The 19,628-nt window shown below is 34.5% G+C and overlaps 1 protein-coding gene across 1 annotated transcript; it reads left to right on the top strand.

Annotated features, from left to right (window-relative positions):
* Positions 1-9,596: 9,596 nt before the first annotated feature.
* Positions 9,597-17,086, top strand: LOC110876364. The gene is made up of 14 exons (XM_035975031.1): positions 9,597-9,700; positions 9,790-9,928; positions 10,032-10,199; positions 10,322-10,630; positions 10,734-10,814; positions 10,908-10,977; positions 12,360-12,563; positions 13,030-13,218; positions 13,309-13,400; positions 13,453-13,648; positions 13,756-13,930; positions 15,435-15,527; positions 15,614-16,551; positions 16,629-17,086. Exons 1-14 carry the CDS (start codon positions 9,597-9,599, stop codon positions 17,084-17,086), a joined length of 3,216 nt encoding a protein of 1,071 aa, XP_035830924.1.
* The last annotated feature ends 2,542 nt before the right edge of the window (positions 17,087-19,628 follow it).

The following is a 19,628-nucleotide window of genomic DNA, read 5'->3' as shown; positions in this document are numbered from 1 at the left end:
TGTGTAACTAAAGTTATACGGTTATATATTTTCTGTTTTGTGTAATTTAGGGTTAGGTATAATGAAACAAAGACTAATATTTTGGTTGGTTTTTGATCCTTTATAGATAGTTACTATTTGTTTCTTTGTTTTAGGGTTAGGCATAATGAAACAAACACGAATATTAGTTGGTTTTTGATCCTTCATATGTTACCATAGCTGAGTATCTTTTATATTTTTTGAGGTACTGTTTGTTTGTTTGTTTCTAAAGTATCTAGTTTCACTTATTTGTCAAGGCCGTAAGATTCAGGCAGGGATTAAGGCTCCATTGATACCTGTGTTTATCTCACAACTTCATGAGGATGAAGTTGTTATTCTCTCCAGATTTGGTGTTGTAGAAAACACCGATGCCTACAAAGTTGTTAACCATGGTTACAAGATTAACTTTTACCGTTGTACGGTTGTTACCCGTGCAAATGGTTGGCAAGGTGTTGATTACGGATTTAACTTCATGGCACATTCAGACATTCTTAAAGGAGAAGGAAAGAATCTGCTCACTTTCGGTATGACTGTTTCTGATAGTCTAATATGTATTTTGCCTCCCTTTCGAATCTGATTACTGTTGCTATGTTTACCATTTTAGATGTTGCTGGAACTGTTGTATGGTGTGGAGATATGGAAATCTTTCCTAACGAAAGAAAAATGATGAACTTGGATCTTCAAGATGTGCAGTAAATTCTACTTTGCCATTTATATAAATTTGTTTGTGTGTTATGATTGTATTTAATGTAGTGAAGATTCATTAAATGATTGTTCTTATTTAATACAAGACCAATGATTAGGTTATTTTATATATAAGATTCTTCATTGCATTTAATACAATATTCGTAGTAAATCATTGTCATTATTTATTGTAAATGATTAGTGTTGTTTTAATAGACAGTATATATTTGTTTGAACTTCAGATGTTTTTTATCTGTTTCTTTTAGGGGAGAAGTAGTCCGTTGTACTTTGTGGAATGGGTATGCACAACAATTTAATGATTTTTTGTCTCAAAACACTCCGAATGAGACTGTGATGGTTGTCATTCAGCATGCGAGGATTAAGAAGTGGCAGGGTAATTTACATTTGACTGATTCATTTAGTTTAGTTTTTCCAATATGTTATTTGTTACATTTTTTAAGAACATTTTGTTATTTCTATAGTCACTTGTAATGAATTGTTGGATATGTATATTGTTTCGTGCAGGATGTAGGATCGTTTCGCTACCTAAACGAGTCGTTCAGAGGCGTTTTTGTCAATTACAGGTGCGGAAAACAAGTAATCAACGTAGGAATAGCTTGTAACTCACTTTAAACTCTTTCTGTATTGATTTGACAACGATTACAATCAGTTCTCGATCCGGCAGCACTTCGGTACGAGTTTTTACACACACACTAACTGGATCGCTCATATGGCTATATATACATGATTGGGTACGCTTATTGGACAGGCCCAATAAGCGAACCATACGAGCGAATCCTAACAAGAACCATTCGAGCGGACCACATCATTTGACACTTGAGCGGACCTGTTAGAGTCGTTCGAGCGGACCTAACAACTAATGTCCGTTCGAGCGAACTTACTACTCTATTGGATCTAAAAGCGAACCAACTAGCCCAATTCTATACAATTTCTCATTTTCTCGTATTTCGTGCCCAAATCTAACATTCTCAGGCTATGACTCGATACAAGACGAAGTCAACAGATGAAATGCACCAACAGACTCCCCCTCAGATGTTGACGGAGTCGTCCATCGAACATTGTAGAATCTTCATGTCTTCGGTCTTGATCAGTCTTTAGGCTTCTCTCTCTTTAACTTCTTCTCTCTGTCTTCATCACCAACAGACTCTCTCACTTTGAAATTTGACAGCTTTTAAGTTTCTCCAATCCAACATGAGCTCCCCCTCAAATGTTGAATATGTCTGCATAACAACTCAAAAAACACCATGAGTTTTATGATAAACGTTTAAGATTATAAACATCACCAAACAACAAACTAACTTGCCAATCATATACTGATGAACCACTTGGAATTGTGACATTTTCTTATCAATTTAAACACAATTTCCCAAGCCAACTTGTTCATCATGTTTAGCACTTAGAATTTTGAAAATCAGCTTTTCAATGTCAGTCGTCGAAAATCTTTTTGACTTTTCAAAATTTTATGCTAAAACACACCAAAAATCTTTTTGGATTTTTCAGAAAGAAAATAGAAAGTAGAAATGAACTATTTACATGCAATATTTTTGTGAGTTTGTGCAAGAGGATCATATTAGTTATGAAACATATCACTAACACCGTTAAGCTTTAAACATTCTCAGTTCTAAACAATTTACCTAGATTGTCAGTATGTTTGTCCACTTAAATTTTCACACAGACTTCAATTGATTCGAGATATGATATTAATGTTTTAGAGACTTAAACTTAATTGTGTATCACTCCACTCGAATATACTCTCGTATCCAGATCCCAAATATTCAGTCTTACAGGTGAGTATACCACAGATGATATCTGTAAAGGGGTTATGTGCGAGGGCCGTGAGAGCTCAGGTCGATACTTCCATATACGCAGAGAGATGACGGCTTCGACTTTAGGTGGGTCCCCTTTAGAGGATCTTTTATTACAACAGCAAAGATTATCAATTTTATTGTTTAATCAGCTTGCTGAGGGTGAGCTTATGTTTCAAAGCTTTTTGCAGAAAGTATTATCCGGGGACTAGGTCAGAACTTCCATTCAGCAGAAGTCCCGGGATAATACCCCAGATATCACTGAGTATAAAGACCTAGTATCTCAGAATACGGGACCTTTCAAACAAGATTTCGGGGGTTACCCATATATTCAAGAATAGTTACCCACGAATCAAGCAAGTTTGATTTAGGTTTATATCTCGTTTCAATTTACTAAATGTGCGAAAATCTACTGACACATCCGCAGTAAGATCGTTTATCACATTTATTACTATACATTTCTTTAGCATGTTGTGATAGTCCGCTGATGTACTATCATTTCCTCTTTTTTTTTTTCAACAAAAACTCATTTTTCAGTTTTATCATGTTTTTGGCTTTTTCAAATTTTCTGATGTTTTTGGATTTTCTAAAAATTCTTACCCCCCCTAAAATTCAACTACATCTAACGAAAATTGAAAACAAACTGTACAGAACCATGACAACTGATATCATATCGCCTCAAATCTCCATTCACTAGGCATAAACAATCAGAACTCCCCCTATCAACAAACTATTTTCCCATTTATATTTCAAAACACTTAAGTTTGTTTTAATCAAAATGGTTTTTCCGGAAAATAAGTTTGATTGATTTTACCACTTGTAGATTTATCAAACAAATGTTCGGGGATGTGGTTCATCATCTTGTCTTCCAACCAAAAGTAGGAAATACAAGTACAACTTAATGTCCTTGATTTACCATATGCAATCAAATCATCTAACCACTTGTAATTATAACCAATAAACATAAACAAACCTCTTTACCGTTTGTATGATTGACGTTACAGAATAAAATTCAAGAAAGATGCCGATTCATGCTCCACGCTTACCAACCTGGGAGCTCCGGCAAGTCCTGAGACTTATTGTTCAAAGTATGTACCATCCCAATCACAAACCAGGGATGGTTCAACTTTTTCCTTCTTTATCTTTTTCGCATAGAATTCTTTAACTCCATTGACTTTTTGATCAATCATCTTTCCAAAGATATGCTTGACTTTGGAGTTAAAGATTTTATCAGCATCAAAATCCTGTTCATCATGATAAAATTGATTAGAAATCTCAACTTTACCAATCTTCTTCTTGTAATTTTCAGCCCGAAGTAATGGAAACTCTTCATCAATAACAATCAGAACTGAGTTCTCAACTTTTACATCAGCTTCACATTTTGAAATAACTTGTGGCTCAACTGACTTTGTGGAATCAGTTTCATCGCCTGAAGATAGCTCCTCTGATTTCAACCTATCAGAATCATCGCTAGAGCTTTCACCACCCTTCTTCACAACCCATTTTTGTTTATCAGATTTTACATTCTTTTTGTAAAACTTGTTCGAACTCTCACCCTCTTCAAAAATAGAATTTTTAAACAATTTAGTTCTATCCAGTGGTGATTCGAACGCAAACACCTTTTCTGAGATTTTGCGAAAAACTCCCTGTTTTGATTGTATCGCCTGAGAACAATCTTTGGCGATATGTCCAACGTTGTTGCACTTGAAACAGGTTCTCGAGTCCTTCTTTTGTTCAGCTACCTTCTTCAACTCAGCTTGTTTCTTTTTCAGAAACTCACTGTTTGTTTCCCTCCAGAAACTTGTCTTTTCTTCTTCATCAGTTGATGTACCTGAAACAAATGACATTTTGGATTTAAAATCACGAACGTATTTTTCATTTTTCTGTTTTTCTGTAGGAGTAAAGCCTAAACCTTTCTTTTTGAAATTACCATTATGGTTTGATTTCTTTTGGAAACCTGAACCAGAACTGTAATTCCTTTTCTTGTTTAATCTTTGTTGAACCCTTGAGGTGTAATATTTAGGTTTTTCATTAAGACATAAGCCTTTTATTTCAGAAATATTGATTTCTATGAGTATAAAAACCTTTTTTATCAAATCAGTTTTGACACCTCTTATTGGAAATTCCTCATCAGAATATAATTTGTCAGAATCATTCAAAGTGTAGGCAACTTTAAACAATCCGTCATCCAAATTAGATTTTGACAACAAAAACTTTCTATCATAAACTAATTTTCCCTGTTTTTCTGTTTGACTCTGTGTGCATGACCCAAACTTTGACTCTTCCACATCATCACTCTCTAACACATGATCCACGACTTTCTTCATTAATTGAGATTGTTGATCAGTGTCAGATGATGTAAACACAACATCAATACTTTCTGGAAGATTGACCGACGACTCTGACTCCCACTGTAAATTTGTAGCCTTTTTGACTCTTTCATCGTTTGGATATCTAGGCAAATATCCATTTTCCAGCGGGGGTGGACACTTGTTGTAACTGACACTTTTCTTCTTACCAGATGAAGACTTTTCAGTGGCCTTTTTCTTGCTGTTCTCCTTCTTGTCAGCAATCTTTTCATCAGCACCTTTTCCAGCCGCTTTTTCTTTAGTTACATCATCCTCTTCCCATACCTTCATGCTCTCAACCGTCGGATAAATCCTGTCAATCACATATGAAGTACATGAGTAACTTTTTAATAAACGATTAACTCTTTCCGTTTCAATTCGTTGCAACTCAAGCTTCTGTTCTAAAGCGGCACACTTTTCAATGTAATTGTTTACAACTTTTTGTTTTGTCATAAACGCTCCCTGAAGTGTCTTCATAGCAACAGCTTGTTCTTCACTAGTTTGATTGTACTGATTCATTGTCTTGTTCAGCACATCATAAGACTCCTTCAGACTGTTCAAGTTGTAAATTAAAGTGCTATTCTGCTTCTTCACAACTTCACAATTTTCACACTTTACAGGAATTTCTTTTGCATCAACTTGTTCTTCAACTTTAAACTTAGGCACTTCTGTCACCTTTTGCCTTCTCACCACCGGCACTTCTTCATCATCACTACTCACCGGCGTCTTGATTTTCTTCTTTTTCTTCTTGACTTTTTCGTCTTCGCTATCACTCTCAGCAAGTAACTTCATATCTTCTTTATATTTTCTCGCCCAATATTCCGTATCATCATCACTATCATCTACAATCTTTGCTGTAAAAGCAGTGTAAGCTGTAGTTTGATCAGGAATATAATCATCCCAAGTGAAATTTGCCCAGCTAAAACCCTCTGGTAATCTCTCATCATCTTGATCAATCAAACAAGCTTTTCCATTATCTGGAATGTATTTATCCCAGTTAAACGACTGCTTTTGATTTGGATTAACCACACATGCTCTCTTTCCGGTATCTTCAACTACATCTCTTCCATGCGCAGTCTGAGCTTGATGTTTTTGTTGTTGAGATGATTGACCAACTTGGTGATAGATGGCTTTGCGATAGTAATCGTTGTTGTTGTTGAACGGATTTTGAGCTCCACTTGCTTCTCGGTTTGTGCACTCTCTCTTGAAGTGTCCTTTTTCCCTGCACCGAAAACAAGTGACTTTAGATTTGTCAAAACCTAAAGTAGAAACATTCGCATCACGAAGATCATCTCTCCCCGTGATTTGTTTGAATTTCTCAGCTCTCCATAAAACACTAGCCAGACACCATTTTATGTCCATCAGTTCCATCTCTTCAGCATCAATCTGGTCGTAGTCTTCCTTAGTTTACATCGGATTGCCGATACGACCTGCAACAAAACAAGTATAAGATTCCAAAACCATTCCTAATAATGACATTTGATTTTTAGCAACTTCCTCAGAATAATCTTGATCATTTTCAAGATTTAATACAATGTTGCACTGTAATTTTCTCCCGTTTTTAGTTGCAGAAATGTTTGGATCATATGATGAAAATGACGTAAAGCTGGTTTTGCTGTTGGACCCAGATGATTGACTCCCAGACGAATTCTTGGCACTGTAGGCAGTTTCAACCTTAGGAGATAGATTTGAAGATTTCTTCTCATTTACCCCTGCCTTATAATACAGCCCGATGTCCTGTTCACCATCGAAATCTTTCATTCGGATAACTTTTCTCTGTTCCATCTCTTCACTTCCCCTAAACTTTGAACGCAATGCTTTCCAAATCGAATATGATGTTCCATTATGTTGCAAAAGAACCATGATATCCTCTTTCACTGCTTGTTGAAGAAGACTTAGCATCATTTTCTCATCTTTGTACTTCTTCCTAGCATCAGCAGTAAGATCTTTTATCGGAACGGGTTCTTCATCATCATTCAAAGGTCTAACATACTTTGTCTCGACACATTCCCAAGCATCAAGATAGTTAGCTTGCACCCAATTCTCAAACCGACCTTCCCAACCTTTAAATTCTTCAATGTTCATTAGTTTGGGAGGCTTTTGCATTGTCCCTATTTCGTTTTCGAGCATTGTGGTTTGAACAGCAGTGATTGGGGTACTTGGTGTAGCGAACGCGTTGAAGAATTCTTCATCCATTTTCAAATTTTTCGAAAATTTCAATAATCAGCCTTAAAAACGAATCAAGATGCCAATTGGACACAAAAGCGGACCAATCAGATTAATAAGCGGACCAGAATATCAATCGGACACAAAAGCGGACCAGATGGATCACCCTATGAGCGAACCGTATTGGACAGATGAGCAGATCGGACAAACTGTTGGAGCGGACCGGATGGGTCAGATAAGCGGACCGGTGATTTGAAGCGGATCTGCTTGTAACTCGGCCGAATAAGCGAACCAGATGTGTTAATTTGGAGCGGACCGACCGTATGAGCGAACCGGATAACCAAATAAGCGAACCGAACGATCTGTTTTGAAGCGTACCAGTGTGATTCGACCGAAAGAGCGGACCAGACTTGTGCAGTTTGAGCGGACCAGTATCACCCGACCGAATAAGCGGATCTCCAATCGGACCTCATTTTTCTTTGAAGAGTTAATTACACAAATGGGTCCTGTGGTTTATACTTAATTTCGCCTTTGGGTACTAACTTTATTTTTTAACAGATTTAGGTTCTATGGTTTCAATTTTGTAACACCTTTGGGTACTAACACCAAAATTAGTTAATTAATGACTAAAATACCCTTGCATTTTTTTAAGTTTATCAATGTAACACATTTGGGTACTAACACCTAATTTTATTTAAGTTTAAATCAATTTTACAAAATCTATTTATTTGTTTTTATGTTCATCTTTTTATTATATCTCTTAATTAACATAAAGTCTATTTATTTTTTTATTTTCATATTTTTATGAAATTTCTTATTTAACATAAAATCTACTTGTTACACCAGTATTTTTTTAAATAGTTTTTTTAAATAAAATCTACTAGCTATATAGTTTTATGTAAATTAAATTTCTTACTAGTTTGAAATAATGTAAACCTTACTCGTTTTCAATTTTGGATATATATGATTGATAATAATAATAATAATAATAATAATAATAATAATAATAATAATAAATATCTTTCATGTAAAAAAAATAAGCCATTTTTAACTTGTTTTTTTGTTCATTTACATTTTACTATTTTAGAAAGATATTTAATTTACATAAAATCTACTAGTTGCACAAGTAAAATCTACTAGCTATATAGTTTTTTTGTAAATTAAATTTCTTTTTTACAAAAAAAAAACAAACGAGTTAAAAAAAGGCTTAATTTTTTTTAGTTTTATCTAAAATACCTAGCTACATAGTTTTATCTAAAATACCTAGCTATATAGCTTTATGTAAATTAAATATCATTCTAAAATAGTAAAATGTAAATGAAAAAAAAAAGGAGTTAAAAAAAGGCTTAAATTTTTTACATGAAAGATGTTTATTATTATCAATCATTTCAATCCAAAATTGAAAACGAGTAAGGTTTACATTATTTAAAACGAGTAAGAAATTTTATTTACATAAAACTATATAGCTAGTAGATTTTATTTAAAATATCTATTTAAAAAAATACTGGTGTAACAAATAGATTTTATGTTAAATAAGAAATTTAATAAAAATATGGAAATAAAAAAAAATAAATAGAGTTTATGTTAATTAAGAGATATAATAAAAAGATGAAAATAAAAAAAATAAACAAATTTTGTAAAACTGATTTAAAATTAAATAAAATTAGGTGTTAATACCCAAATGTGTTACATTGATAAACTTAAAAAAAATGCAAGGGTATTTTAGTCATTAATTAACTAATTTTGGTGTTAGTACCCAAAGGTGTTACAAAATTGAAACCATAGAACCTAAACCTGTTAAAAAATAAAGTTAGTACCTAAAGGCGAAATTATGTATAAACCACAGGACCCATTTGTGTAATTAACTCTTCTTTGAATTTTGGCACCAAACTTTCCAGGGTTTGTCTCTGTACTATTGCGCACAATCCTTGAGATTTTCAGCAATTTTCGACCGTCGGAAGTGGCTGAAATGAAAAAATAACGTGTAGAAGTAAGAAATCTTGATGTTTTTCAGCTATTCTCTGCATAACTCCTCCTCCTGATGCTCTGATACCAATTGTAGGATCCTTTCGCTACCTAAACGAGTCGTTCAGAGGCGTTTTTGTCAATTACAGGTGCGGAAAACAAGTAATCAACGTAGGAATAGCTTGTAACTCACTTTAAACTCTTTCTGTATTGATTTGACAACGATTACAATCAGTTCTCGATCCGGCAGCACTTCGGTACGAGTTTTTACACACACACTAACTGGATCGCTCATATGGCTATATATACATGATTGGGTTCGCTTATTGGACAGGCCCAATAAGCGAACCATACGAGCGAATCCTAACAAGAACCATTCGAGCGGACCACATCATTTGACACTTGAGCGGACCTGTTAGAGTCGTTCGAGCGGACCTAACAACTAATGTCCGTTCGAGCGAACTTACTACTCTATTGGATCTAAAAGCGAACCAACTAGCCCAATTCTATACAATTTCTCATTTTCTCGTATTTCGTGCCCAGATCTAACATTCTCAGGCTATGACTCGATACAAGACGAAGTCAACAGATGAAATGCACCAACACAGGACAAAATATTGTTCAGAATGATAAGTTTGGAAGTCGTATATTTCTTAACCAAGAAATTGATGAGGTTAATGAACTTCGTAGGAGGTACTATCACTGATTTATATTTCATATTTTTCATATTTTTATTAACACAAGTGTGAGTATTAACACTAATTGTGTTTTTATTTTTATAGTCTTTTAGTGAAACAATTTGAAGCTGGTGTTTCTTCTTCTCAAACCATACTTTCATCTCAGAGTGTGTTTCCAGTCCGTCAAGAATTTCTAATTGAGACTCTTAAGAGACATGTTGATGAAATTATTGAGATTGAAAGCGTATGAATAATTCTATATACATACTTAGGCATTTAATTTTCTTAATGTTTTCTATGTTTTATCAGTTGAGCATGTTAATAAAGCTTTATCTTTGATATTATAGGTAAGGTCATGTGTCGTAGTTGCAACGATCAAAATTGTTCAAAAAAACTATGGGTGGTTTTATCCGACATGTCGAGACTGTAACAAGAAGGTGTTGACTAAAACTGAGTACTTACAATATGCTAAAACCATTTCTGATGAGGTCATGAATCTGTCACCTACTTCATTGGTTTGTCCGAAATGCGATAAAGAATGCACATCGATAACCATAAAGTAAGCTAATGTTACTTTTTAGGTCCACAACTGCTATGTTCGGACTGTAACTTAATTACTATTTATTACATGTTCAAGGTATATTTGAGAGTGCAAGATGAAACTGGCAGTGTGTCTTTTGTGATGTTTGATAAAGATGTAAGGAAGCTCATTGGTTCAACTACGAGTGATATAAGGGAACGCCAAGTGAAGGTCAATGATACTGAAAGTTTTCCCCCTGAAATATCTCAGTTGGTCGAAAAGAAGTTGGCTTTTAAAATTGAAGTTTCTGATTACAACCTTAACCATGACTACCACGTTTACACTATCCAAAAAGTATGTGATGATCCGGACATAATCGCTGAATTGGTTGCTGGTAATGGTAATGCTCTTGATGTTGCTGATGAGGTAAGACTTTTTGGATATCTTATATTGATTTATTTTTTGGTTTCCAATTTTTGTAGTTTAAATATCTTAGGTGAATTCCCTTTTGGTAATATTTTGATATTAGGTGTTTAGTCAAGAAGGTTCAGAATTCAAAGCTGTTCAATTATCTGAATCCTCACAGATGGCCGGTGCTGCTATTTCAAAGGTGAATATGGATTCGACAGTTTCGTTTTCGCTTGACTGTAGATTATATTACTTTATTTGATACCTTAGTAGTTGTTTTGTGATTTAATTGAAGGATGTTGTATTTGTTACGGCCGACTCTTCCGTTGTCGAAGCCGAGAAGGATTCGGGCGCCAGTCCTAATGGTAAACGTTCGTTGCAGGACGTGGAAGGTCAAAATGTTGGGGAACTATCTTCTAACAACAAAAGGAACCGGAAGAAGTCATCTAGGCTTAACACTTAGCTCCTTTCACGTGTTTATATTTTGATGTTTAAGCGAACCTATGTTTTTGGTATGTACTTAAGTATGTGGTTGTTTGAAGTTGGGTTGTCGTTGGTAAGTGTTAAACTACTGAAACAATTGTTTTGTATGTTTTAGATGTTGGTAATTTATGAACTTGGAAGATGTGGTAAACCTTTATGTGGTTTACTTTTTTGTATTATAAATTATGTTTTATGCTAGGAAGTATAATCTTTGCTTATAATGTGTGTTTTGATTTGTGCAACATAGTATATGAGATGTGTAAATTAGTATGGCGTAGTCTAAATTCTACTTTTTTAATATAATGTTTGAATGTATGTTTACTTTATAACTGCATTACAAAGAAATTGTTAATATCCACAAATTATGTGAAAGAAGTTATATTCTTTGAGTTTAAATCAATTTTCGTTATGATAGGATATAATTCATACATATTAACCTACCCTTTTATAAACTGATGTAGGAACCAATAGATTGATAAAACCAAGACAAGGACGGTTAGAAAATATGTAGTAGTTAAATCCATATAAGTTTCTCTATGCACATAAATTATGGGACAATGTGACTCGGTAAAAATGTATCATTAAACTTCAACTCCAAATATAAATCGGGTGGATCGCGTTATAGTAACTTCATTGTATGAACCAATAGATTGGTAAAACCAAGACAAGGATGATTAAAAAAATATGTAGTATTTAAATCCATATAAATTACGCTGTTTCAATTTAACTTACTTATATGTTTTATACAAAAACCAGTATGTAAGGTAACTAACAAATAAAATCAGTACAAAATAAAATCAACCAAAGGCCCCCAAATTGGGCTGCATTTTGCAATTAAATGGTGTAAGCCTTTCAATAATTTGTGGCCCATAAGTTGTGAACCATAAAATCATGTCAAAGGCCCACAAAATGAAGCAGGTTTTTTAAATCACAATTTCATTACCTCCGCTATGTTTATAGCTTCTATTCCGACTGAATCAAAGTGAAGATAAAAAATTAGCGCCAAAAACTCAAGTTACAATTGAACACCATCTCACTTTGGAAGCAATCGATGAACACGTAATGGTAGGTTTTTCTATTTCATTTGTTTAAATCTATTATGAAGATTTGTCTGTGTTCATTCTTTTATTTAGTTAGGTTTTAAATGGGGATGTTCAATCACCACTAGCTGTTGAAAAAAGAAATTTTTTTTTTGGACAGTGATTACAATAATCATCTGTAGCTAGCCCTATATCACACATATTTGCTCAATTCTTATGTACAGTTATGGAGAGTAAAAAGAATTTTATACCAAGAGATAGAGAGTATTTTCCACAGTGCAGTACCCAACAGTCCAAAGAATCAAGGAAGATAAGAAAGTTTATCTTGAATAAGCGTAGGAACATTGGTGTGGTTCACTTTGTACAGACACCTCCTATTATTGATACACTTCCGGGCAATGTTACTATTACTACGAACAATAATGGAGGTATGTTTTTCATGGTCATTTTTTAAAATACATATATATATGTAATGTTATATTAGCTGAAACCAGTTTCTTAATATATACCAACAAGTATCATCAAAAGGTGTCTACGAAGCCTCAACTCTACATTACACGCCATCCACCGTAAATCAGAATCAAAGTGTAATGTCGTTGGAATCCTCTTCTAAAAATATGGGTAAACAACTCTTCTGCTACTTTTCTAATTATCCTACATACTGATTGTTGTTGTTTACTGAATATGTCTATGTAAAATATGTGAAAATTGTAAGTGTTTGTAGCATAAATTAACCAAATCTCGTCATGTACAGCATGTCACACGCCCGCCAAGTTAGATCGAACATGTGTTAGTATGATTCCTCTGACTTCATCCAGTCTTGGTAAGGTTATAAATCTTATTTTTTTAAGGTATGCTATCAGATTTGACCTTGTCCCTTTGTTTCAATTTTAGGACAATCTGGAAAGGCTAATTATGGTGTTTATGACTCTAGAAAGAGGAAACAAAGATTCAAAATGGTGGATATAAGTAAATTTGATTTATCTATTGTAGCTGATGTAAGGAGGACATCTTCAATGGTCACACCGCTTGAATCATCAAAGCATAAAATTGAGAGCAGCCCATTAACGAATATTACAAACTGTATGTTGTATAGACTTTTTGTTAATACTGTTAATCATTTATTGAATGTTAATGGAAGTTTTATAACATTTGTAAATTTTGTCTTGCAAGTGGATCGTGTTACAGTAAGGTCCAGTCGAAGTGATATTCCAACTCCTCAGAATATTGATATTAGAACTTCTCGACAGTTGCCAAAGTGTTCCGTAGTAACGTTTAGCGGTATGTGTTTTACTTTTAATGCAAAACTAAATATAGGTTTCTGATTCACTATATTTGACTAATGTGTTGCTTATCCTCCTACCCATTGGAACCGATGTTAATTGTCATTTCCAAAATGAAACGGCGGGAAAAGAAAACTCCTACCCTGGTGAAAGGTCTAACTTTGATGATTCCAATTCCTCTGATTGTTTACCATCTTCTATCGTAAAAAAGATTTACGGAATTGCAAGAGGTACATACCCTCCTTAAACTTATCAAAGTATGTTTCCAGATAACAGTTTAATCTCCTAATATTTCTCCTATATAATCATTTTTTTATGTGCCTATATAATTTTGTAGAATACGTTGATCATGGAGATGCTATTTTTGTATGTTCTTACTGTCATGCAATGCTTTGGAAAGATGAAATGCTTAGGGGTAATTTGGATTCTAAGAAATCGTCTTTTTCTCTTTGTTGTTCGAACGGAGACGTTGAATTGCCTCCCTCACATGTTCCTCCTCCATTGCTCGAAAGGTTTTACAAAAGAGTTACTCCTAAAAGCCGCAATTTCATGAAGAGTTAATTGCCAAAATTGTCCTTGAGGTTTGGGCATGTTTGCCATTTTCATCCAAAATGACACTTTTGTACCAAATTTCCCCCAACATTTGTAACTTTTTGCCATTTTCATCCAAACCACTAACTTAGTTTATTTTTTCTGTTAAGTTGAGGATATTTGGATGAAATTGGCAAATATAAAACCACAGGGATGATTTTGGCAATTTACTCAAACTCTTTTAAATATCTTTTATTTAATTAATCTTGTCGCATATATAATAAAAAAGAATATACATGCAATTTTTATATGAAAAATAATAGCTTTCTCACATAATTTTTATAAATTTTCATCCAACCACTAACTAAGTTAATTTTTCTATTAAGGCGAAACATGTTTATAAACTAAGACAGAAATTAATTTCTAATTTTTTATATAGATTAGTTTTATAAAAGTAAAATCTACTTAAAACTCTAAATATTATAAAACTAAAATGTTGGTGACCTTATTAAAAAAGGTTAAATAAAAAAAATCTTATTATATGTATCAAATTTGTAATTCATCTTCTACTCTTTTAAATTCGCTCCTAAGGAAAAACAGAAGCCAGTGCCCCCCCCCCCACATCAAACAACGTATAATTACCAAACCTTAAAATTACCCACCAAATTGTAATTATAATGCTATGAACCAAAAGTTTCTTTACTCAAGCCACTCAGAATAAATATTAAATAGTTACCCTCATAATCTTAATTAAATAAATATTTTATTTCTACCAACATATTTCTTAGGTGCTCAACACATTTAAAAAATATGTAACATTTTACAATTTTTTTCTATCTCTGCAACTGATAAACACTAAAAGTTGTAATCGATTGTTATGTGTTGCACACCAATGACGTTTTCTCTTTATAAAATTGATTTATATAAAGAAGCTGTAAATTAATTTATGTCTTAATTTATAAAATTTAAAACATCCTTCACCTTAACAGAAAAAATAAACTGAGTTAGTGATTTGGATGAAAATTTATAAAAATTATGTGACGAAACTATTAATTTTTTTTTCTAAAAACTCCATGTATATTCTTTTTTATTATATATGTAACAAAAATAATTAAATAAAAGAAATTAAAAAGGGTTTGAGTAAATTGCCAAAATCGTCCCTGTGGTTTTATATTTGCTAGTTTCATCCAAATATCCTCAACTTAACAGAAAAAATAAACTAAGTTAGTGGTTTGGATGAAAATGGCAAAAAGTTACAAACGTTGGGGGCAATTTGGTACAAAAGTGTCATTTTGGACGAAAATGGCAAACGTGCCCAAACCTCAGGGACGATTTTGGCAATTAACTCTTTCATGAATAGTATTCGAGCATATAACATGATTTTTCCTTCACATCCCTTGGTGGCAAGGTTTCTAAAACTTTTCAAAATACCAAAGGTCCTTATGTTTTTGGATTACAAGGACAAAATTACCATCGCATTGGTAGCTTGCTACCAAATGATGGTGAAGAGCCTAAATTTTCACAGCTTTATATTTATGATTCCCAAAACGAGGATTTTAACCGTCAAAAGGCTGTAAGGTAAATTAAGCATTCACTAAATACTGATTCATGTCAAGTGTTTTATATATATATCTGCTATATATAATAATGTCATTTTTACACAGTGTCGAGGAAGGTTCGAAGACAAACACTAAACAAGACCTTGATCTTGCCATCATATCCAGTCTTAAAAAAATGTTGGATTCTTGCAATCCACTTGTGAAGTCATTTAGAATGGTACGAGATTGTTTTAAAGAAAATGATTGGCAAAATGTAAGACTCAAGCTCATTGGAGCAAGGGATAAGGATGGTAGAATTTTTAACTTGCCCACTGCTGAAGAAATTGTTGCATTAATAATTGGTGATTTTGATGGAGCCTTTGATAAAAGGGATATCATTATTCAAACAAAATCAGGCGATCTTCAGATTAGTGAGCTTCATCCCTCTTATCTTGCATTGCAATATCCACTTATCTTCCCATATGCAGAAGATGGATTTAGACTTGGTATTAAACATCGAGGTGTTTCAGTTGATTGTGATATACTTAGAACCAGCACCACAATGAGAGAATTTTTTAGTTACAGAATACAAGACAGAGCCAACCAATTTTCGTTGTTACTCAATGCCCAAAAGCTATTCCAACAGTTTTTGGTTGATGCGTATACAATGATAGAATCTGCACGGTTAGCTTACATAAAGACACAACAACCCAAACTTAGAAGTCAAACATTTAAGAATTTAAATCAAAGTGTTGAAAGTGGAGAAAGCGATGCGTCAAATTGTGGAAAACGAATTTTGTTGCCATCATCATTTACCGGTGGATCGAGATATATGATGCAAAAGTATCTAGATGCTATGGCAATCTGCAAAGTTGTAGGATATCCGGATCTCTTCATAACAGTCACTTGTAATCCCAATTGGCCTGAGATTTATAGGTGTTTAAAAGACAAACGGTTGAACCCTCAAGATAGACCGGATATTATCGCACGGTTATTCAAAATTAAAATCAATCATCTAATTCAAGATTTCAAGAAACATAAATTCTTTGGTGAGATACAAGCAAGTAAGTCATTGTAAACTGTTTTAATTAATTTCTCAAATAATACTTTTAATAACACTTTTTTTGATGTAATATTACAGTTATTTATACAATCGAATTTCAGAAACGTGGTCTACCTCATGCTCATATATGTTTGTTCTTAAGTGTCGAGAGCAAGTTTCCAACTGCTAAAGAAATTGATTTGGTTATTAGTGCTGAAATACCTGACAAAGAGACGGATGTTGAACTGTATGAACTTGTCAAACAGTTTATGATCCACGGTCCTTGTGGTACAGACAACCCTCATTGTCCATGCATGGTTAATTTAAAATGTTCGAAGAAGTTTCCGAAAAAATATGTAGATGAGACTTGTGTTGATTCTGAAGGATATCCTGTCTACCGTCGTCGTCAATCATGCAACACTGTAGAAAAAAATGGTGTGTTGCTTGACAATAGGTTTGTAGTTCCGTACAATGCTATACTACTCAAAAAGTATCAGTGCCACATAAATGTTGAGTGGTGTAACCTGTTAGTAATCTGTATGAATAACCGAACATAATCTGGACAGAAAATAAGAAAACCGAAGAAATAGTAAACGATTGAACCGGGCTTATGTTTGACACAATTCCCTTAAACAGATTCGTCGTCTGTTCCCAAGGTACGCCGGTTCGAAACAGCACCGCGCGCTGCCGGACTGGAACACTTGCCTGAAAAGTAAACCGGAGAATGCTGCAGAGAGATCGAGAGAAGAGATTGTCTTTCGGTGTGTCAAACTGTGTTGGTCTGGTCTAGTTTTATAGTCACAGAACTCATAACCGAATTCTGGACATTATTGCACCGTTTTAAACTGATAATGGTCATTAGTATAGTTTTTAAAACTGATAATAAAAACCATTTAACACAATAATGATCATCATAATACTGAATAATCATTTCAGTTTAAAACTCATTAACTAGCCCAACTATTACAGTTTTTGAAGACTAAAAAAAAGTTAGTCAGTCACGAGTGCAAAAAACCGTCTCCCGCGAGCCCGGGTTTTCGGAGCTGCATTCGTGTCCGCAGGACGTGCGGGCATACACGGGTTCAACTAAATCCGGTTCCATTTTTTGCACCCCCCCCCCTACGCGCACGCGCGAGGGACTTGTGGTAAAACATGTCAATAAAGTGATATTTGTTAGGTAAATGTTTTACCTTATAAACACCCTTTTTCTTTGTCTCCACACCAATGTGGGACAAGTGTTTTACCAAATGAGACTACCATTCACACACACCCAAATTCCAACAATCCCCCACATGAATGGAGGTCGATCTCAGAACAACATTGTTCCCATTTAGATTTCAGCAGTTGAGTTTTGCATACGATAGGTAGGTGTTACCCTTTGAACCTTCGCTCATGAAATGCACTTAGCCCACTAGCTCTGAGTAAAACTCGATGTCTTTGAACTCGTCTGCCGTTTGTGTAGACGACAATGCACTTCACACAAGACTCTCCCTGACAAAGTCAAGTCCTCATAGTTATGTTCGTTATGGTCATGAACATGGTGCCTGGTTCTGCGAGAGCCGTTAGGTATTGTGCCCCAACAATACCCTTCGAAGCGACCCCACTTCTCTCTCACATAGGTGATTCACTATGTATGTTTACTTTAGTCGAATCATTAAAAGCCATAGGCTTAGCCTCACACTTGTCACTTTTAGGAATGGACTAGGAAGTTTATAAATCTTTATAATAAACTACCTTATTAAAAACGTAGGGTTATCCCCCCACAGTGACCTTACTTATTCATACAATTAGGTTTTCCTATTGAACTCAATTCTTGGGATCTCCAGTCTATTGAGTTAGGTTTCCATCATATGAACTTCATTTTTCAAGGGCTTCAGTCCCATTCCCATGGACGACTTCTGTACTAACTCTCTACTTAGGCCTTTTGTCAGCGGATCCGCAATATTATCCTTTGACCTCACGTAGTCAACAGTGATAATTCCTGTAGATATTAGTTGTCGTATCGTATTATGTCTACGTCTGATATGTCTGTTCCTACCATTATACATTGTGCTACGAGCTCTGCCAAGTGCCGATTGGCTATCACAATGTATACAAATGGTCGTTGCCGGCTTAGGCCATCTTGGTATATCCTCAACAAATTGACGTAGCCATTCTGCATCTTCACCTGCTTTATCTAAAGCGATGAACTCAGATTCCATCGTGGATCTAGCAATAACCGTTTGTTTTGATGATTTCCACGATATCGCTGCACCTCCAAGTGTGAATACATACCCACTTGTTGCTCTGGAATCATTCGTGTCAGATATCCAATTTGCATCACAGTGTCCTTCTATAACTGCTGGATATCTGTTATAATGCAACCCGTATTCTCGAGTGTATCTTAAGTAACGAAGCAACCGAGTGATACAGTTCCAATGCATTGAACTTGGGTTGCTTGTGTATCTACTTAGCTTGCTCACAGCAAATGCTATGTCTGGTCGAGTACAACTCATAAGATACATCAAGCTACCAATAATTCTTGAGTATTCCAACTGGTTTACGGGTTTACCTCTATTCTTGGCTAGATGTTGACTTGTGTCAAGTGGAGTTCTAGCTTCATTAGAGTCATTTGCATTGAACTTCTCAAGAATTTTGTCCACATAGTGGGATTGACTTAAAACAAGTCCATTTTGGGTTCGCGTGATTTTGACCCCCAAAATCACATCCGCCAGACCCATGTCTTTCATGTCAAATCTTGCTTTTAGCATGTTCTTTGTAGATTTTATGATTTTGTCATCGCTTCCAGCAATGAGCATATCATCTACATATAGACACAAAATGACATATCCATCAGATGTGTCCTTCACATACACACACTTGTCACATTCATTGATTTTGAACCCAGCATCAAGCATGACATGATCAAACTTTTGATGCCATTGTTTTGGAGCTTGTTTCAATCCATACAAGGATTTCACAAGTTTACACACTTTCTTTTCTTGCCCAATAGCTGTGAAGCCTTCGGGTTGCTCCATGTAGATTTCTTCCTCTAGAATTCCATTCAAGAAAGCTGTTTTCACATCCATTTGGTGAACTTCCAAATTTCTAATGGCGGCA

Source organism: Helianthus annuus, chromosome 7 (genome assembly GCF_002127325.2).
Source record: "Helianthus annuus cultivar XRQ/B chromosome 7, HanXRQr2.0-SUNRISE, whole genome shotgun sequence".
Classification (NCBI taxonomy): Eukaryota; Viridiplantae; Streptophyta; class Magnoliopsida; order Asterales; family Asteraceae; genus Helianthus; species Helianthus annuus.
The sequence above is the reverse complement of the archived record's forward strand: the minus strand, read 5'-3'. Positions and strand labels throughout refer to the sequence as shown.

What these genes read in the sequence shown, in the direction of transcription:
- LOC110876364 (XM_035975031.1), top strand. Translation starts at nt 9,597, where the DNA reads ATGAAATGCACCAACACAGGACAAAATATTGTTCAGAATGATAAGTTT. An exon ending in GATTTACGGAATTGCAAGAG is followed by an intron (nt 13,649 to 13,755) that starts GTACATACCCTC and finishes ATAATTTTGTAG; the next exon opens with AATACGTTGATCATGGAGAT. An exon ending in CCTCCTCCATTGCTCGAAAG is followed by an intron (nt 13,931 to 15,434) that starts GTTTTACAAAAG and finishes TCGCATTGGTAG; the next exon opens with CTTGCTACCAAATGATGGTG.